Source organism: Typopeltis vanoorti, chromosome 10 (assembly GCF_054136105.1).
Source record: "Typopeltis vanoorti isolate ZY-2024b chromosome 10, IOZ_Tvanoo_1.0, whole genome shotgun sequence".
NCBI lineage: Eukaryota > Metazoa > Arthropoda > Arachnida > Uropygi > Thelyphonidae > Typopeltis > Typopeltis vanoorti.
The window spans coordinates 89,923,412-89,945,192 of record NC_143558.1 but is presented as its reverse complement, the minus strand read 5'-3'; the positions used below and the strand labels follow the sequence as shown (position 1 = coordinate 89,945,192).

The following is a 21,781-nucleotide window of genomic DNA, read 5'->3' as shown; positions in this document are numbered from 1 at the left end:
GAATGATAACCCTCTTATCTCTGCAGGTCAGTGTCCTTCTCATAATTGCAGCAATCCTCTGCATTACCTTCACCACCTTTGCAATATGTTCCCTAAACTTCAGGTTTCTATCAATCATCAACCCCAGATCTCTTGTCTTCCCAACTTCCTCCAGTATAACTCCTCCCATAGAGTATGCAGCATCCCATCGATGTTTCCCAAAACTCAAGACATAACATTTTGCTGCATTAAACTGATACCCCCATTCATTTGCCCATCTATCTAGCTTATTCAAATCCTCTTGCAGGGTTACCACATCTGCTCTATTACTAATAATCCTTCCCAGCTTCGCATCATCTGCAAACAACTTTGTAAAGAATTATTTTATAATATCTGAGAAATAATAAATTATGGGTTGAATACTGAAAATTTTGGGGTTTTGTTTACCTCTGCTACAGTATAGTGTCCCATCTGTTAGGTGAAAGTGGTGTTATGATGTGGGGATGTTTCCCCTTATCTCTTGCCAGAATGTGAAAGAATAAACAATCATCAAATGTTATTGCATTCTACCTCTGCTATAGTATATGTCCCATCTGTTAGGCTTGATGAAAATGATTATAATGCCTAGATGCTTCTCCTGATTTCAAGTACAGTGGTATCTTGCTAATCCAAACCTCTTTAGTCTGAACCCTCCAGTAATCCAAACTGCGGTTTGAAAAAAAAAGTTTTATTTATTGCGTATTATTATTTTGGGTACTATTATTTTTATTTAATAATTAATATTTTAACTATTATTATTTATTTTATTATTATTACAGTACAGTATTTTTTTCATACTGTCGATTGTACTGTTATACTGGAGGCCTATTCTGATTTATCGTGTGTTCACGTTTGCTTTATTATACTGTACAGTACGTACTGTATTGTTGGCATGAATCACAAATACAGTATACACAAAAATAGGAAATTCAAAACGTGCATATTTGGTTAAAAATATAAATTCAGATGTTGAAATTTCACAAACAGATGTTACGGAATGGGTTAGAGGTAGAACCGAAAGTGAATTCGAAATCACATCAGATGCTGAAATTATAAATATGATACTACAGAATGAATTAGAAGACGATGATGAAGAACTCAAAGAAAAAAAAGTAAAACACGAAGAAGTAGTTGACAGTTTTAATATGTGTATAGAATGGGCTAAGGAAAATGATATGCCATTCCACAAAATTTTGTTACTAATGCAGCTTCGAGAAGAAGCTTTTGAAAAAAGTTCAGCTTCCAAGAAGCAAAAGAAAATCAGTGACTTTTTTACAAAGAAATAAAAAAAAAATTTTGTGTTATTTTGTAAAACTTTTTTTTTGTGTTGTGTACAAGAAAGTGATATTTTTTACGCAAATTAAGTTATGTACTGACCTATGCAATTTTATTAAATCAGAATCCTCAACAATACAGATACATACAAATTAAATTTTTTTACTAAAATAAACTTGTGTATCGTATTATTATTATTTTTTTTGTTTTACATTACAGTACAGTAGCTTTTTTTCCCCTATCAGTTACTTCATTTATTTACAGAATTAAATTCATGTACCATTAGAATCTGATTATTTTTGTCTTAAACGCTAGTTATTGTTGCCTCTTGGAGGAAAATTTGCTAATCCGAACGTGCACGGTTTTTATCAGTTCGGATTAGCGAGATACCACTGTATTATCTCTTGCCACAGTGTGGAAAAACACAAATACCAAAAATGTTATTCTATTCTGGTCCACATTGTAGCAGTTGTATGGAAACCCAACTGAATATCTATCTAGTTGACAGGCTTAGATGTTGGACATTATTTAACTATTTTAACAGTATCACAACACCAAACAAAATTCTTCTTCTTCCCATAGTCCACAAAGGACTGTTGAGAAGATATCAAAAAATATTCCTCACAGAAATCTTCCACTCAGTCCTTGACTGACACTTTGATTTCAGCTCTGTAAGTGAAGCACTTATTCAGTTTTTTATATTGTCTATCCAGTTTATTCAAGGTCTGCCATTTTTCAAATTCCTGGAATAAGTCTCTCAAGAACTTGCATTGGGAGAGCATTAGATCTGCTGATATGACAAAGCCTAATGAATTGTTTCTTTCGAATCTTAGTTATGATGTTATCTCTTTAACTGGCAAAAGAATTGATTCTTTGTCTAACTTCAAAATTTATGACATGATCAGCATACGGTATCTTTAGGAGCCATCTATAGCACCTCATTTCAAATGTTAGCAACCTCTTTTCATCTTCTTTTAGGAGGGTCCAAGTTTCACTTCTGTATAGATGTACTGAATTATGTTTGTAATCGTAAGCTTGTAATCTGTCCATAGTGTTTTTAGTTTTTGGAGTGCTGTTGTTGCTTTTGCAATTTATGTTCTAATATCCTATCTTGATCATCCCTCTTTATTAAAGATATTGCCAGAGTATTTAAGCTGATCAACTTCTTCTCTGGATGTATCTTCAAGTAGGATTTTTTTCAGTTTCTGCCACAGCACTTTCTTCTTGGTCAGTAGCAAAGATATTCATCATTATTTCTGATTTTTGGGAATTTATGGTTAAGCCATATTTTTTTAAGAGCATGAGCCAACTTTGTGGTGATTTCTTGAAGATCTGATTTGTTATCTGCTAGGAGATCAATATCAACAGCAAACGTGATGGTTTTTCTTCTTCCTCCTACCATCACTCCAATATCACAGACAGGCTTTCATTTACAACATATTCAAGGAAGCAGTTAAATAGCATTGGTGATAATTTGCACTCATCTCATTCCACTCTCCATTGGAAAGGGAGTGCTATAATTCCCCTTGATTTCAACCATCATTTCAGAAGATGGGTACATGGATTCATTTAGGCATATTAATTTGCTGGCTATTCAGTAATCATGAGTCTCAAGACAATGAGACTTATTTGTGCCTATGTGTCTATTAAGATAGAAGTGAAGGAATTTTTTGAGGCTTTTGAGAAAGCAAAAAAAGAAAAGAAAAAAAAAAAAAGAAAAAGGAAAGGTCGGTCCTTGTTAGGGACCTAAGCAGAGTAGGAAATGACTGTCAGACATACAAAAATATTTTGGGAAAATTTGGAGAAAAGAGCAAAGCTAATAACAATGGCAAATTCTTGTTGGATTTCTGCTCAGGCCATAAACTGGTTATTACTAACACAATGTTCCAACATAAAAATGTGCACAAATTCACATGGAGAGAAGATGCAAGGAATAAGAAACATCTCATTGACTATTTTATTGTTCATAGTGATGTTTTCCCTCTGGTGCAGGACACTAGAGTGTACAGAGGATTTGAAATTGGAAGTGATCACTTCAGAGTCTTCAGCAGGATGAATTGAATTTCATATTGAAAAGAAGAAGATGGAAGAAAGTTTTAAAGCGAATAAAAGTTCTTTTATTCACTTTAAAACTACTCCATTCATCCTTGATGTATGGGATAATTACTTTGAAAAGTTGCTAAATGAAACAAGCAGTGATGATAGTGATGAACTAATGTGCGTAGATCTAGTCACCTGGTTTCCGTTGTGATTCTGATATATTGGAGAGAGTACCAAGGAGAGTGTTAAAAATGATATCAAGATTGTGGAATACTGATTATGAAGACAGATTGAGAAGTTGTAGACTGCAGACACTAGCAAACAGGAGAAAGAGAGGTGATATGATTGAGACTTATAAACTTCTGAAAGGATCATACAAGATTTCAATTAATGAAAATTTTCAATTTATGGAGGGTGGGTAAAGACGAGAGGGCATCCTTGGAAACTGAGAATGAAGGCTGCCAAGAAGGGTATGAGAGCTAGATTTTTCTCTCAGAGGGTGGTTGATTGGAATGGATTGCCATTGGATGTTATGTGCAAGCAGTGTGAATGAATTCGAGAATAAGTATGATAGCCTGTGTGTAGTATGTGACCTCCCTGGAGGTCTCTCTTAATAATAATAATAAAAGCAGTGGTAAAATAGGCAGAAGCATTGAAAATATCAACTGCATTGTGAATGGAGAACCCATAGAACAAGTAAAACATTTCAGCTACTCAGGCACAATTTTTAATGAAGATGGTAAATTAAATATGGAAATAGACAACAGAATCAACAAAGCCAGGATTGTAGGATGTCAACTGAATAAATTTATATGGAATAAGAGAGAAATTCGGTAAACACAAAATCAGCTGCATACAAGACAGTGTTCAAACCAATTTTAACTTATGAATCTGAGAGCTGAGTTAGAAATAAAACATTTGACCAAAGACCACAGATATGAGAGTCCAAAGAAAGATTAAGAACTTCAACAGATGGCATCAATGGCAATATCATATTAAAAATGAGGATATTAGGAAAGAACTTGATATTGTTAGCATCCAGGAATGTGTTACCAGAGATAATCTCAAGTGGTATGATCACTTAAACAGAATGGGAGAGGAAAGATTTGCAAAACAAGTGTTCTCTGCCAGTTCGGCAGGAAAAAGACCCAGAGGAAGACCAAGATATAGGTGGATTGATACAGTAAAAATTGCCTTAGAAGTTAGAAATATAAGATTTAATAATGATGGAGTCTTGACAGATAACAGATTAATTTGGAGGAAAATTGTTGACAAGAAGTTAGTAATGATGTAAATTCTCCATGTAGTACTATCATAATATCCTGTACACCCCCATGAGGGTACATGACAGGAATTTGATGATGACTATTCAGTAATGTTGCAGAATTTTTCAAATGTCATCATGCCAAACAGAATCAAAGGCTCTCTGTAAGTCAATAAAACTATGGCTCATTATTATATTCTATGTATTTTTCTTCAGTAATAAGGAGCATAGATATATGGTCAATTGTACTCCTGTTTTTTCTAAATCCAGCCTGGAAGTCTGAAAAATTGGAGTCCATTTTTGCTTCAATACAAGGGTAAGATGTCTAAAAATATTTTGCTTGGATGGCTGATGAGGCTAAATATCTTAAAATTATTGCATGTTTTTTTTCTTTTTTTTTTTTTAAATGGGAATAAGAATAACCATGCACCAATGTTTTGGCTGGATCTCAGTGTTTCACAACTGTTAGTAAATTTTGTGAAGTGCACTAAGAACACATTCTCCACTTCTTTAAGTGGTTCTGATGGGATATTGTCAATTCCTACTGTTTTTGATCTTAAGATGATTCTTTGTACTTCTTCTCTAAGTATAAGATAATCACTGTTCTCTGTAATCACTGGAACAGTTCCCTCTAAATTTTGTTCTATTTGTTTCATCATATTTGAAGAGTTTACTTGAATGCTCATACCATCTTTTCAATATTTTTTTTATGATCAGTAATATTTATTCCATTCTCAGCCTCGATTATCAAGCTCTTATGAACAATAGGCTTTTTCTTAATTATCTGATGTGCTGTGGTATGATTATTCTTATAAAGATTATCCTCAATTTCTTTGCATTCTTTGAATAACATTCATTTTTTGCAAGTGTTACCTCCTTTTTAATCTGTCTATTCAGATAATTATAGTGTTAATTGTTGTCCCCAATGTGCTAAATTGGTTGTAATCTTCTTTGCTGATCGCAAAGCTCTAAATATTTCTTGGGATATCCAAGGTTCAGCATTCTCTTCCTAAGATGTTTTCAGTTGCTTCAATGATTGTACCTGAAAATTGTTGGTAAGAGACATCAAGATCAAGAGTTAGCAGAGATTTCAGAAAGAAGAGAAGCAAGATTTGTTTTAAACAGTTCTTTAGTGGTATCTGATTTAAGTTGTGTAAATGTTCAACTTTTGTCTCCTTATTTTTCTTGTGGTTCTAATTCCAAATTTCAACATAAATGTTGCTATGACTAAATTATAGTCTCTTTCCAATGTCATTATATGGGAAAGATCCAGTTCTTGCTGATTTCATAGAAGTTTTATATTTAGTTTTTATAAATATGTAATCAATTAGGTTCTGAGTTTTTCCATTTGGAGAGCTCTGGGTCCATTTTATTATTATTAATAACATATGACCTCCATGGGGGCAGAGTATCACCATAGGAAGTACACACTATTGCACACACAATTCTCATCCAAACCATGCTTTAAACTGATTCAATGTGTCTATATTCACAGCAGCAATGCATTCCACTCATCAACCACTCTCCATGCAAAGAACCTACTCTTCACTCCTTTGCTCACACCCTCTATATACAGTTTCCAGTGATGGCCTCTTGTTCTACCACCTACCCCCCCCCCCCCCTCCCATTCTATGAAAAGTCTCTTCCATGTCAACCTGATAGCAACCTCTGAATAGCTTATATGTCTCAATCATACAACCCCCCCCCCCTTCTCCTGTTTACGAGGCTTTGCAATTTACATTCTCTCAGTCTGTCCTCATATATTCCAAAGCCCAGTGACCATCTTTGTGAATCTTCTCTGGACCCTTTGAAACGTACCCTTGTTGCGATGAAAACCCAGCAACCAAATCAAATTTTTACAACCTCCTATGTGGGAAAACTGTGTTGGTTAGGTTTGTGCAAAGAAAAATTTACAAACAGATTAATGGTACTACAATGGTTCCCCCCCCCCCAACAGCAAACTATTACATGAAGCACTTGGAGAACAAAGTATTTACCACAGCTACTTTCAAACCCTTAGTGTGGTTATTCTTCACTAATAATGTGTTTGTCATTTGGCTTCATGGACAAGACATGAGGATTTCTTTGCAATTTACCTTAACAGCCAACAAAATTCACCTTATATTAGAAAAAAGAAATCAAATAACTGTTTGCCCTTTTTTTGATATACTGGTTGTTCTCATTTCAGATAATTCACTATCTTTTTTTTTTTTTTCTTTTCCCATTTATAGAAAGCAACACACATCTTCATCTAGCCCAACAGTATGGAATTCTCAAAACACTTATACATAGACCCAGGGTTATTTGTTCTAATGACACAGCCTTTTCTGTGAGCAAGCGAGGTACCCATTTTGCACGAAGCTTTTTCATATGCAATTCTTTATGTAAAATATATCCTACATGTTCTTTTGAAATGCCTATAGTCTCAGCAATTTCACACACTTTGACACGCCGGTCATCCAATCCCATATCGTGCACCTGATCAATGATTTCTGGTGTTGTTACACTTTTTGGACGTCCTTCACATGGATCATCTTCAAGGCTGGTACGGCCATATTAAACTCGGCAGCCCATTTCTTAATTGGCAAAAATGAAGGAGAAGAGTGCCCATAAACTTTTATGAACTTCAAATGAATTTCTTTTGGCATTAAACCTTCTTTTACAAAGAATTTTATAATCGCTTGTTACTCAATTTTATCCATTTCAAGGGATACAGATAATTTTGCTTCAGACAGCTGTATAAAACAAACTACTTGATAGAAAGACTCGCAATTTCACAGGGATGCTTATGACAGATGTACCAACTTAGAAAAAAAAAAAATCTTGCCGATAGTGTTGCCATCTATGGTCGAGGGTGAGAACTTTTCAGACCACCCTCGTATATATAGGTTGTTGTTATCTGGAATTATAACCAAAGCAATTTAAGTCAGTGTATTATGTCTGCATAGTGCATCTGTTCTGCATATTTGAGAAGAGTCAAAATGTTTAATGAAAACAAGATCAACATACTGATTGCCATTTGCAAGGGAAAATATCTGAGGCATAATACCTGTGTCCATTAATCAGCATTTAGTAGAAATTCCACCCAAATAGAAACATCTAAATTGTGGGCAAAGGTGAGCCAACTGCACTGAAGCTTGCAAAACAATCCCTCTGTATCTTAATGGAAGAACAATGCACTTTGACTCGCCAGTCATCCAATACCATATCGTGCAATTGTTCAATGATTTCTGGTGTTGTGACACTTTTTGGATGTCCTTCACATGGATCATCTTCAAGGCTGGTACAGCCACGTTTAAACTCGACAGCCTTGTACCCTTTGATGGTACAAGGCCCGAATTCAATTCTCATCACCATGAGAAATAACTTTATATGGACCTTTTTCAATTGAAGGTGAGTTAGCCAATCTGATATGGATTCAGGTAGCAGGGTTTTTCCTCTTATGCAACTCTGTTTTTTAATCTCTCACCAAGGCAAATCAGTCAGGGAACACATTCAATTAACAGACAAAAATACTATTAGTGGGCAGCATATAGCATAGTGTGGGTAGTGGATTATGTAGCATGTAGATGGTTTAAGTATGTACAAAGTATGTTCACTTTATATTATGTGAAACTTATCCAACAACAGGTTGAAAAATCAGTTGTACATTAGTTCCATGAGTGGCTAAAGGTTATATAATCCATACATTTATCTCTAGAATGTGGCAGTAAAATTCATTCTTCTACCTATAGATATTCACCAACATCCAAGTAGATGGGAATTCAAACTTATCCTGGCTGGTAAGCAGAATGTATGCAATCAGAAAAAGAATTGCTTTATGATTCTTTTCTGATATGATCTACAATATATATATATATATATATATATATGTAAATAAGTTTTTTTTTAACCTTGGGAATAATGTATATTAGGGTTACCAAGTACTTCTAATCCCAAGTAAGCAAACAGTTAAGTTTGCACCTGAAACATAGTTCAAGTCTATTATTTATCCAACCTTCAAAATACAATTGACCCTTGAACAATGCAGGGGGGGGGTTAGGGGCAGCCCCCCCCATTGTGTGAATATCACTTTTGACTCCCCAAAAACTTAACTACTAATAGCCTACTGTTGACTGGAAGCCTTACTGATAATATAAACAGTCGATTAACACATATTTTGTATGTTCTAGGTATTATATACTGCATTCTTACCATAAAGTAAACTAGATAAAAGAAAATGTTGTTAAGAAAATCAAAAGGAAGAGAAAATACATTTACAGTACTATACTGCATTTATCAATTCCATAAGTTTATGTCATCTATTTACAAGGAGATTCACTTTGTAAATAGATGACATCAACTACCGTGTATCAAGACAATACTGATGTAAAACACTGTAGATATTAAATGTGTTACTAACACTAGCCATCAAAATGAAAAGATAATGTGAAAAAGACATTCATATTTATTTACAAGTATAATGAGTCATGCATTGATATGAAGAAGCAGCAATATGATTGCTTTATGATAGCCTAGTGTAACTGATACAATTCCTTCATGGTAGCCTTGCCCACAGCCATATTCATAATATCTTATTGGAAACATTGTTACATTTTTAAAAACCACTTATCCGTGATGATAGGCTGACACAAAGTTTTGCCAATTACGAGAGAGCGAGAGAGAGGCATACTGTACATAATGTACTCTTTGAAAACAAAGTTATAAAACAGTAAGAAAACTAACACATTATTAATTTTATATTAAATATCACTCACCTTATGCCTATGTAAGGATAGGCATCCATTTCATACAAGTCTTGCACATGATGCAAGACGAATACTTAGGCAACGATGATGACGACACAAAAACATCTCATACAGTTCTTGCCATACAGTTATTAGATTTTCACATGAAGACACACAAAAGATAAGTTTATTAACTGTATGGCATCATGATTATTCACTAAATAGAAGTGGATCATCATAAAGGTCTTCATCCTCGTTGTCTTCATGTTTAGTAAGCTGAGCAGGAGGAAGGGTTTGGTCTTGCTGTCTCAGGTGTGGCATAGACAGAAGAGGTGGAAGGGTAAGCAGGCATACTCGGTGCAACTTTACGGAAATACATCGTAATTTCTGTCTGACGTTTTTGCTTTTTCATTTCTCTAAAAATGTTTCTATACGGTACCAATCCTTTTTCCACTGTTTGCTTTAGTTTCAGTGCCCATATCATAGAAGGGTCCATGTCGTAAAAGAAGTCAAAAGCAGTCTTAAATATTCTGAACTATTCTGCCAGATTGTCTAATGTCAATTTATTTTCTGGCACTGGTTCAGAAGCATTCATTTCCATCAAGTCATCTTCTGTTAATTCCTCTAGTGTAGTGTCTATTAGCTCTTGAATTTTTCCAAGATCCATATCTTGAAATTCTTCACCCCTCACTTTTTTTTTTTTTTTGCCACATCCACGATCTCTTTCATGATTTTCCTCAACTGACTCTGTCATAAATCCTGTGAAGTCATGTACAACATCTGGATACAGTTTTCTCCAGCAGGAATTTATTGTTTCAGGCTTAATAGCTTTCACTTTTTCTATAAGAACGCTGGCATCTTGAATTTTGTAATCCTTCCATACTTTCATTATGTTCTCTCTATTGGGGTTCTCCTCCATTGCATTGACAATCCTCTCTGTAGAATACCAAGTGTAATGAGCCTTAAAAGTCCTTATAGACCATCTAGAGACCGAATTAGAGATGTTCTGGATGGCCAGGGGCATTATCCAATTTAAAAAGAATTTCAAGTCCCTTACTGGCAAAGTATTTCCTGTTTTCAGGGAGAAAGCAACGACGAACTAATCCAGAAAAAGGGTTCTTGTTGTCCAGGCCTTGTGGTTATACAACCAAAAGAATGGCAGCTGATGTTTATCTTTTCGCTTCAAGGCTCAGGGGGTTAGCAGCTTTATAGATAAAGACAGTCCTGATCATAAACCCAACTGCATTTGCACAAAACAGTAGAGTTAGCCTATCTTTTCCTGCCTTAAATCCTGACTTGCTTCTTTTCCTTACTAATAAATGTTCTTTGAGGCATTTTTTTCCAGAATAGGGAACTTTTGTCTAAATGAAAAACCTGTTCAGGCAGATATCCTTTCTCCTCAATGATTTTCTTAATGGCATCTAGGAACTCATCTGCTGCCTCTTGATTGCCAAAAGTTGCTTCGCCTATTATCTTCACAATTTTTAAGCCAAACTTCTTTCTAAAATTATCAAACCATCCTTTGCTGGCATTAAATTTTCACTTTAGATCCTTCACCTTCATTTTGCTTTAAGTTTCATGTAATGACTTCGTTTTTTCTTCAATCATATTAGAGTCCATAGGTGTGCCTTTCTTATAGCAATCCTGCACTCGCATAAAAGCTGCATTTATGTGAGTGCAGGCTTCTCCTGTTATCTTCACAATTTTTAAGCCAAACCTCTTTCTAAAATTATCAAACCATCCTTTGCTGGCATTAAATTCTCACTTTAGATCCTTCACCTTCCTTTTGCTTTATGTTTCATGTAATGACTTCGCTTTTTCTTCAATCATATTAGAGTCCATAGGTATGCCTTTTTTATGGCAATCCTGCACTCACATAAAAGCTGCATTTTCAATACGAGATAAAAAGGTATTTCACAAAATATGCAAGGTCTTCGTGCCTGCTGGCATAGCTGAAGCGACAACTTTATGAATTTTCTTCTCTCCCCCCCCTTTTTTTTTTCTATTACTGGAGAGACAAACTGCTCATGCAGATAGCATCGCACAGCGTTTTTAGCAGATACTCGTAACACTTTGGTTCACTGCAATAGCAACAGGAAGTGGTTATGAAATTATTACAGTAGTACAGTATGTACTACAGTTAATTTTATGCAGTTATTTATGTTTGTTTACATTTCTCTAGACTGCAAATGGCACCATTATGGTCTCTAAGTATTTGTGCATAATTTTTGATAAATGTCTGCACGGTTAGCCTAGTGGCTGTGCACTTCGCAACCATATGCCTGGGGAAGGAGTGTCCTAGGTTTGATTCCCGTTGGTGACGTGAGGAGCTGAAGGATCTTCCTCAACCATAGCCAAGTTAGCCAGTCTTGGGTGCGGACAGTAGGGTTTTCCCCCCTGGGTTTTTCATCCTGCAAAGCAGGCAAACCAGCCTTGAGAACAACATTACAGACATAGGATACACCAGGGTGTAGTGCTGACACCTTATCCTGTGAACGGTTTGAGGTCCGGTGATTAATAAATCCTCAACACCGCACAGTAAAAGAGGGAAAAGAAAGATGAGATGAGATGAGATTTTTGATAAACTTTAACTTTTTATAATAGATTTGTGTTGTACTTTATGGCAATAAACGATAAAATAGACTAGAATCTACATATATTTTATGCATTCATGACATAGCTAACTTTTTCTTAATTTTTTCGATATTTCTAGCTACACAGTTCGTGTGTGAGTTTTTTCAAATTGTCAGAAATCTCCAAAAAATTTTCCAATATATTTATGCAAAAAAGTCTACATATAAGTGGACCCACACAGTCTGATCCTTAAACCATCAGAACCTTCTGTTCTGATGATTGAAGGGTCAGATAAATGGTAGATTAATGTATATTGCTTTTCACTGCTGCATGCATGTGTGTGTTGAGCACACTAGGAAAGCAATTATCTATACTTCCATTTCTATATTTAAATACTTATATCTCTATATTATAAATATCATCTCTAAAAGAAAACAAGATATATTTTTCAAAGAAAATATAAGGGTAATGCTACTGAATCTGGTTAGATAAATGGTAGATTACTGTATATTGCTTTCTGTTGCTGCATGTGTATGTGTTTTCCTTGACCACACAGAAAGCAATTATCTATACTTCCATTATCATATTAGATTATTATAATATTATAAATAACATTTCTAAAAAAAAGGATGAGATCAGAGTTGGATGTGTTCAGAGGCAGTAGTGAAGAAAAAGATAAGTTTCTGTTATTTTTATTAGTTTTTTTTATTTTAAATTATGCAGTGTAAAGTATAATCTGTGGGTAATTTGCACTTGGGAATTTGTACTTAAAATCATCATATTTTAGAACAGTTTTAGTGGTGCTTAGTTCTTTGTGCACTATTTGAATAATTGTGGCAGCTGCAGCTCAGTTTGCTAATGGCTTATCACCAAATCATCTCCCATTTAGGGATTGCATTTTACACTGAACACTATGGGATTTTATGGTATGTGTGTGTGGTGCTTGGAACATGTCTTGAAAGTTAGATATGTGGCATGTGAGAGATCAGGGTGTGCATATATGTGGAAAATGGAAAGAATTTTGTGATTTAGACATTAGTATAACAGACCTCTGCAGTGCTAAGTCAAAAACAGAAGAATACCAACTGAGAGAAAAAGAAAGAGAGGGAGGTGAGTAGAGTGATTGAAGGCGAGGATAACGAGCAGAATGTAAATGCAAAAATAAAAGTAGGGAGTATGGTAGGTTTGAATCATTGTGAAGTTTTTGAAGATAGTGTTAAGTGGGACGATGAATGCTGAGCAAGAGTAGGTAGCTTGCAGAGAGAAAGAGAGAGAGAGAGAGACACACACACACACACACACACACACGGATGCACTGAAAGAGGAAGTGGAATGTCTCGGGAATGAGTTGAGAAGCATGAAAAAGGAGATTGCAAAAGAAGAGACTGGAAACAATGAATGTAAAGTGAATCAGAGTAGGAGTGAGGAAGAGCGTTATGGGGACGAGAGAAGAGGAGAGAATAGGAGAACCAGTAAAAGAGAGGGAACAAGAAAAATGTGAGAGAGTGCTGGAACCAGGGGATGCAGAGATAACAGGACAGCATATGCTTAAGGTCTATCACAGAAAACTGCAAGACTTTACCAGATTGACTCTGGTAAAGTTCACAAGTTTCTTTCCATCCAGGTTGGCTAAGTAGTTAGCACACTCACTCTCCTACTAACAGAACGTGAGTTTGAATCCCACACTGGACATGGATGTTTGTGATTTAGGTGGTAGATGAATTTCATCATCTGGTGTGAGACCACCATCCTGTTTAGTGGAGGTCTGAATTAGCTTGAAGGTCCATGTTTGGTCTCTAAAACAGGGTTTCCAGACTATGTAAAAATAAATAAATTTTAAAAAATTACAATATATATATATAAAACTTCGCATACATTCATACCACCCATGGTATGAATATATGCGAGGTTTGCAAATAACCTTTTGTGGGTAGGAGCAACATAAAAATTCTTATCCTGGAGTTTACAGATCTCTTGTTTATGAGGCCTTCATTATTATGAGCAGATGGGTCATTCTGCCCAGATTTTTCTAGAAGAACAACTACAGTTATTTTACTTCAGGAGTCTGATAAGTCTCGTTTAGCTAGCCATGCCTTATCCACTAGGCATAGTGTCACTGGAAAAGTCCTACAAAATATTGTAATTATTTAAATTTATTTCTCTGAATTCTAATAGTTGTAAATGGGATTATCCTCTTGCAGCTGATAACATACATTGTCACTTGCTTGTAATTTAAGTTTGTTTGTAATTTGTTCTTATTGTGTTTCTTTTTTCAACTGTATTGACAATGGCTAGTAAACCTAAACAAAAATTCTACAAATAATAAATATTTTTGCTAAAGTAAGTGTTATTTCATTATTGTATAATACTTTTCTCATTCTGTTTATTTGTATGTATTTCAAGACTGGCTGAAAAACAGTGTATTTAAATTTGGTATTTGTAAAGATTACAAAAAATTGTTGAACTACATCAATTTTTGTCTGAATTAGATTATTTGAAGGGACACAAATGGTAAAATGTATGAAAATTATAAGGAAATAAAACTGAATGTGAGAATTACAGAGGTATTTCCCTCCTGAGTGTTCCTGGCAAGATCTATGCAAGTATACTTGAGAAATGGTTGAGAAGAATTGTGGAAAAAAAAGCTGGGTGAAGAACAAGCTGGATTCAGGCCAAATAGAGGCCGTCAGGTTCAGATATTCACTTTACGACAAATAGTCGAGAAAGCATGGGAATATAAAAAAGATCTGTATTTAAGTTTTGTCGATTTGAAAAAGGCATATGAGAAGGTGCCAAGAAAGAAGCTATTCAATACACTACAGTATGGTGTCAATGGGGCATTATATCAAGCAATACTTAGTCTTTATTTGAGTTGTAAGTCAGCAGTTAGAATTGAAGGAAGTACAGGAAGATGGTTTGATGTTAAATCTGGTGTGAGACAAAGATGTACATTATCCCCACTGTTATTCATTATCTATATGGATCACATTATGAAGGAAAGTGGTATTAAACATGATATCAAAATTGGAGATGTTAATGTCAGCTCTTTGCTTTATGCAGATGATGTTATTGTTGGAACGTATATCCTAGTTCTGAATCCGACATCTTGTTGTAACGTACTCTTATTAATAAAATCAATTAATTGTTAATTGATCACTAATACAAATATAGAGAAATTTATATTTATACTGCACCACCATGTATTTAGATTAGTCTATATAAAATAGTAGAATCAATTTTCAATTAAATTAGCAGTCTCTTTACTCATTTAGGCCAAATTCAATATTTTTCATTTGAGGCTCCCGCTAGATTCAAATTATTTATGAACGGTGCAATAAAAAAGAATCAGGCAAACACAATATTAATATTAACAAAACAAAAACATTTAATATAAAGTTATAAGACAAATACACGAATTCCACTTCTAAAATAAGACATTACAATTAAGTTAGTACATCAGGTCAAATCATTCATATTAATTCGGTCTTCAAAATCTTCACATACGAGTTTCACAGTTTTCTCTATTACAAGATTCCTTACTCAGATTAATACAACAGAAATTCTTGTTTAATTAGTTTGCCCATATCTCTCAGTTATACTCCATACTTAACTCTCAGCAGGCACTTATCATATCATTAAATACGGCAGATATTATTTCAAGGCAAATTATTTTTAACTTCTAACTTCGGCTATATGCCACAGTAAATGTTAGAATAAGCGAAATGGAACTATCACTCAAATCTTCATACACAGAAACAAATAAGATATGACTGTCCTTACTGGAATTTATCTTCAGCACGTAAGATTTAATGTGAGCACACCTTCAAATTATTTTTATTACACCCATGGAACACATTTAAAAGAATTCTTCAAGGTCATAACTAGATAATTATTTGTCGCACCTCACAATTCTCGACGGCAACTAGAGGGCAGATTGATATCCTTGTTTACCACTTCACAACAAATTAACCTCCGTACAATTCTTCCTAAAAGCAATATAGAAATAAGTAGTAATTCTATGCTAACTGGATCTATTCTGAATCCGTCATTAACCTTCCAGTCTTTTAATTATCCAAATACGGCACCAAATTCCTATTAATGCCACTGCTGATTTTACTTTCAGCTATCTACAAGTTTTCACTTCATCTTTGCACACTTTTAAATACTACTTTCTTGAATTCCTGCCCTTCAGTCCTTTTTATTTACTTTCACCCACTTGCTTATATCCTTCCTTTTTTCGCTTCCAAAAACTCTCTCTTCTTTACTCTTATATTACCACTCATATATTTTTCTGCTCTCCTCGTTATCGAAGCTCACGGTCTACCCACGCGCGTTCCATTTTATTTCTCTCTCCATGGCAACGAACAAAACGTAAACATTCGCGTTAATGTTACATAAGGCTATACTTTTACACTGAGTAATGAAAAACATTAATAAAAATATTACAGTTACTTAACTTTCCCTTTCATTTCATTTTCAATTAACAATAATAAAATATATGTTACTGTATATATATATAAGGTATATTAAATTATATACATATAATTTCTCATAATATTATTGAAGGAATAAAGTAAATAAGATAAATGGTATTTATCACTGAGTCCTTCCAATAGTAAAATATACATTAAAATTATTTAATCAATAATAGCTGATGAAATTCAGGAATAATACATGAATAATAATTCTTAAGCAAGGGATTAACAAATAATTTTTAAACAAGTCATGCTTAATATATGATAGGTTATGTTAAATGTGAATGAAGGACAAACTATACATAATAATTTCATTCACAGTTTAACAAAGGCTCACCCTTTCTCTGAAAAATTTTTCTTTTGAGAAAAATTGTTCACACAAGTTCCTTTCAGTGGAGGATTTAAGCTACATATTTCCTTTTCGATTTCTTAAGTAGTACCTACTTTGAATAAAACTTGGCTCCTTATTATGACTTGTGCATTTATTTTCATTCACTTTTTCATTAAATTTCTTGTTACCTTCATTATCAAATTCAGCATATCTTCTATGTTTGTAGTATGGAACTGTCTCTTCCGAATTAAATTCATGTTCTGGATTAATACTACTGTGCTTATGTTGTTTTGTAATATTTGTGTCCTTTCTGCAATTACTTTTTCTATGGTAATTCTTTTCTTTTCCCCATATTGCCTCTAGAGAATCTCCTAGGCAGACTAATTTGTCAGGTCTCTTATTGAACAACTTCAATCGGTCTGAGTGGACAATTAGAGTTCTTTTCAATCCCGCAGATTCTCTTATTCGAAAGTTGACAGGAGATGTCTTTTCAAGTATTTCATAAGGTCCTATTGCACTTTTTCCAAACTTTCCTGTTTTCTTGTTACTATGTTCTTGTCGTAAAAGTACTAAGTTCCCAGGTTTTAATTCTTTATATTTTCTCAGCTTATTTGCATAGGCCCTAGCCTTTTGTGAGCTATTTTGACTGGCTTCTGCTACTAGGTCATGTGCAACCTTGTTTTCAGAGATCATATTGTTAAGGTACTCATCAATGTCTGGGAATCCTGAGTTTGCATGCGAGTCCTTGAAATCACTGGGAAACAGTGGTTCAAAACCATATAAAACTACAGCAGGGGCTTCCTTTATAGCAGCATGCAGGGCTGTTCTACAGGCAAAAAGGGTGTGTGAAAGGAAATTATCCCAATTATATAAGTGATTATCTGCAAGTTTGGATAGGGTTTGTTTCAGGGTACGATTCATCCTCTCACACATTCCATTTCCTTGGGGTGATAAGGAGTAGTTAATGTCAGCTCTTTGCTTTATGCGGATGATGTTATACTTCTAAATAAATCAGCTACAAGTCTGTAATATTCTCTGACTAAATAGAATAACTGTTGTAATAGATATGGTATGAAGGTCAGCAATAAAAAGACAAAGACAATGAAAATAGGCAGAATCATTGAAAATGTCAACTGTGTTGTGAATGGAGAACCTGTGGAACAAGTAAAACATTTCAGCTACTTAGGCACGATTTTTAGTGAAGATGGTAAATTAAATATAGAAATAGACAACAGAATCAGCAAAGCTGGTATGGTGGGAAGTCAATTGAATAAATTCATACAGAATAAGAGAGACATTAGTAGGAACACTAAATTATCTGTATATAAAACAGTATTCAAACCAGTTTTAACTTATGGATCTGAGAGCTGGGTCAGAAGTAAAACACTTGACCAAAGACTAGAGACTGCAGATACGAGAGTCCTGAGAAAGATTATGGGCATGAACAGATGGCATCAATGGCAATATCATATTAAAAACAAGGATATTAGGAAAGCACTTGACATTGTCAGCATCCAGGAGTGCATTAACAGAGACCATACCACCTGAGATTAGCTAATCTCAGGTGTTATGGTCACTTAAACAGAATGGGGGCGAAGAAAGATTAGCAAAACAAGTGTTCTCTGCCAGGTTGGCAGCAAAATGACCCAGAGGAAGACCAAGATATAGGTGGATTGATATGGTACAAAGAGTCTTAGACGATAGAAATATAAGATCTGATAATATTGGAGTCTTGACAAGTAACAGACTGATTTGGAGGAAAATTGTAGATAGGAAGTTGACAATGATGTAATTTTTTTCATGTAGTACTATCATATCCTGTACACCCCTTGAGGGTATATGGCAGGAATTTGATGATGATGATGATGATAACTACTCTGTCTTGATGTAATTTAAAAAATTTGGAATTTACTAAGCAAACAATAATGTATATATGGTTCAATTTTTGTTTCAAATCAGATATTTTTTATTAGCAAAATAATTTGAACTTAATAAGTCTGCAATGGCTGGATTGAACATAATAAAAAATTTAGTATTTAGGATCACTATTAAAATTGGTTCAATAAATTTGATTTTGCCTAGAGCTGACCTTAACTATCCATTCGTGACACAAACACATCACATCCAGAGATTCCTCAGTCATTTTTTGCTCAGGATGTTATGTTTCATTGGCTAGCTACTAACAGTGTCAAAATCTCAAACCTGCACAACCTTCAAATGTTGTTCTGACATTTAGGATGGTGCACCAAAAACCTGCATAAAATTTCTCGCTGTTCTCTCCAGAAGAGAGTACTTTGACTAATTGACTCTCTCTCTCTATCATATTGCAACTGGCATTTCACAGATGGTCAGGTATGTTCATGGTTGCTGCTCCACTCGGTTGACATCCACTATTCCTCTATTTTTCACAAAGCTGTAATAATATTAGTAACAGTTGTCCAAGAGTCAAATTGCAAACCGATTAAATCCGCTTCTTCTCTTTTCCTCCTCTTCTTCTTCTTATCTGCCTCTCTCCTTGACAAGGTGAAGTATACACCTTCCTCATGAAATGTATTCCAAAAACTAATAATTGCCTAATCAAAAGAACCTCAACAGGATCCAACAAGTTCCTTTGTTTAATCTGTCTACAAACAGCACCAATGTGCAGAAAGTTCTATAGTCTCGTGTGAAATTAAAATTTATCAATTGTTTTTTTTTTTTTTTTTTTTTTTTTTTTTTTTTTTTAGAAGATTAAAATGGCAGGCTGTAACTCCTTTAATTTAATATCTTTGTCCTTTAAATATCTAAATATTTTAATTTCTGCATTATTAAATTAAATAAACTGAGAATAATATTCTTACTGCAAAAAGGCTTTTAAATAAGGCTGTTTCTTTGCAACTGAAATGCTATAAGGTAATGAAGCTCCAGCAGGGTAGCCTTCCAGACTGGATCGAACATTTTCTACAGAAGGATATATCTACAAATTAAATAAACAGCACCTGAAACATTTCACTTTATGAAAAAGTACAATGAAAATTATTAATATGATAATTTCTAATACATTAACACACAAAGTACATTACAGAAGAACACAGGTTTTGCAATATATAAGAAGACATTTCTCTATATATGTGGCTAGAATTATTTTTAATCCTTAAAATATTATGACTAATCTGACTGAGTGATTCTCTTCAACTAATTAAGAGGATTCTTGACAACAATGCTACTTCAGTTCCATATTTCAATTGCCTTATATGAAACCAGCCAAAAGGCAGGTTCAAATCCCACCGTGGGTATGGGTGTTTGTGATTGTCTGTGAAAATACTAGTAGTGGTGGTCAGCAGTAGATGGTGTGGGTGTAGATCAGTGGTTCTTAACAGGTGTTTCCCGAAGCACTTGTGCTCACGAACTGGTTACAGGTGTTTTGCCTGTGAAAGATGTCACATGACACAATATTATTAAATTACTCTGGATTAGAGAAAAGTTGTTGGAAGTTTTTTCACTTGGTTATGCTATAAATTAAAGATACCAAGAAATTATATACTTGATTTAATCCCCTTTTTCCAAGTGTAAGCAAACAAAGTGCGCGCCTGAAGTATTTCAGGACTGGGGTCACCTCTGGGTCTGGCTCCCACTGAAGAGATCTCAATAAAGGTCAAAACTGATCTGGGTGGTGACCCTTCCCATAATGCATAGCATTATACATGTCAACAAGGAGATGTGTTTTGCATTATGGGATACTAAAGCAAGTGATGTGAAGTCATACCACTTTTACCATGAGTTGCCCCAGTCCTGAAAATACTTCAGGCGCAAATTTTGTTTGCTTACACTTGGAAAAAGGATTAAACCAAGTATATAATTTCTTGGTATCTTTAATTTATTGTCACATGACACAGTTCTGAGTGTAATTGGCTACTCTGATCCTAACAACTGAAGACTGCTATGTGCGTTGACTTCTTAACCAATAGAATATCGTTTATGGGTACTATTTTTAATATGTAAAAATTTAACAATATTGGAAGAAAAGATTTCAAGTTACTTTCCTTCCTTAAATATACACAATTATGATTGGATACGAAATACATTTGGCACAGTTAATACATCAAGTTGTGAATTTTTATTACAAGAAGAAGTTACCTATGTCAGTGGATCATACTCTAAAAATGAAATTCTCTGAAACAAACTCTTGAGAAATTCTGGATTTTTCCCAAGCTGGAAAAAATGGGCACTGAAAATTTTGTTAAAGTTTTCAACATCATATTTTTGTGAGCTCAGTTTCTCAATATTAACCAATATTAAAACTAAAAAGCATGAAAGACTTACTAATATAGACAAAGAGATGAGGGTAGCTATATCACATATTAGACCTGATTCCTGAAATCTGCAAAAGCCAACAAGCTCAAGTATTGCATTATAATAAGTTCCATTTTTATAAAAGGCAAGTCCATGCATATTTTTATTGTTAGCTTTATGACCTTAATGCTTTTGGTGTTCTCCAAATTTTTCTTATAATCAAAAGTGTTCCGTGACTTTGAAAAGGTTAAGAACCACTGGTGTAGATAATGAACGTAGTTGTAGTTGGTGGATTTGAGTGGTGGAGATGGAGAGTTGTGAAGTAGTGCCCTCCCTCGATGAGTCTTTAGACTCCCTGGAGGTGTTATGTAATAATAATAATAAAAAGATTTACAGTAAGGTAACTAAAAGAATCCATGCAACTATTGAATACTTTTATCATATTTGGAGTGGTGTTTTTCAAATTTCCCTAAAAATTCTTGGCCTAATGTAGAGAAAGCAATTAGGCTGATCAATGTCCCATCTTTCAGGGATTCTCTCCATTTTCTGTTGCACACATTTCTCCATATATTTCTATGGTCACTGTTAATCAATAATAATTTCTTAACATTTCTTGAATCTTATAAGAAAATGTGCACAGGTTAATCTTAAAAGGTGCCTGTAGCATAAGTACAAAACAACAAAATTGCAAATAACCACAGTAATAAAGATTAATGAAAGTACAGATATTCTGTACTGAAAAGAACAGTATATCATTAGTATGCAGAAACACCAACAAATCACAGAACAGGAAAACCAGGTACAT

General features: G+C 34.3%; 1 protein-coding gene across 3 annotated transcripts in view; it reads right to left on the bottom strand.

Annotated features, from left to right (window-relative positions):
• gkt (tyrosyl-DNA phosphodiesterase glaikit) overlaps window positions 1–21,781 on the bottom strand; it is a 380,387-nt gene that overhangs the window by 73,297 nt on the left and 285,309 nt on the right. For all 3 annotated transcript variants that reach the window (XM_090399355.1, XM_090399357.1, XM_090399356.1), the window contains exon 12: window positions 19,545–19,660. In XM_090399355.1, coding sequence (XP_090255481.1) covers window positions 19,545–19,660 — 116 coding nt within the window. The remainder of the gene's footprint in view (window positions 1–19,544; window positions 19,661–21,781) is intronic.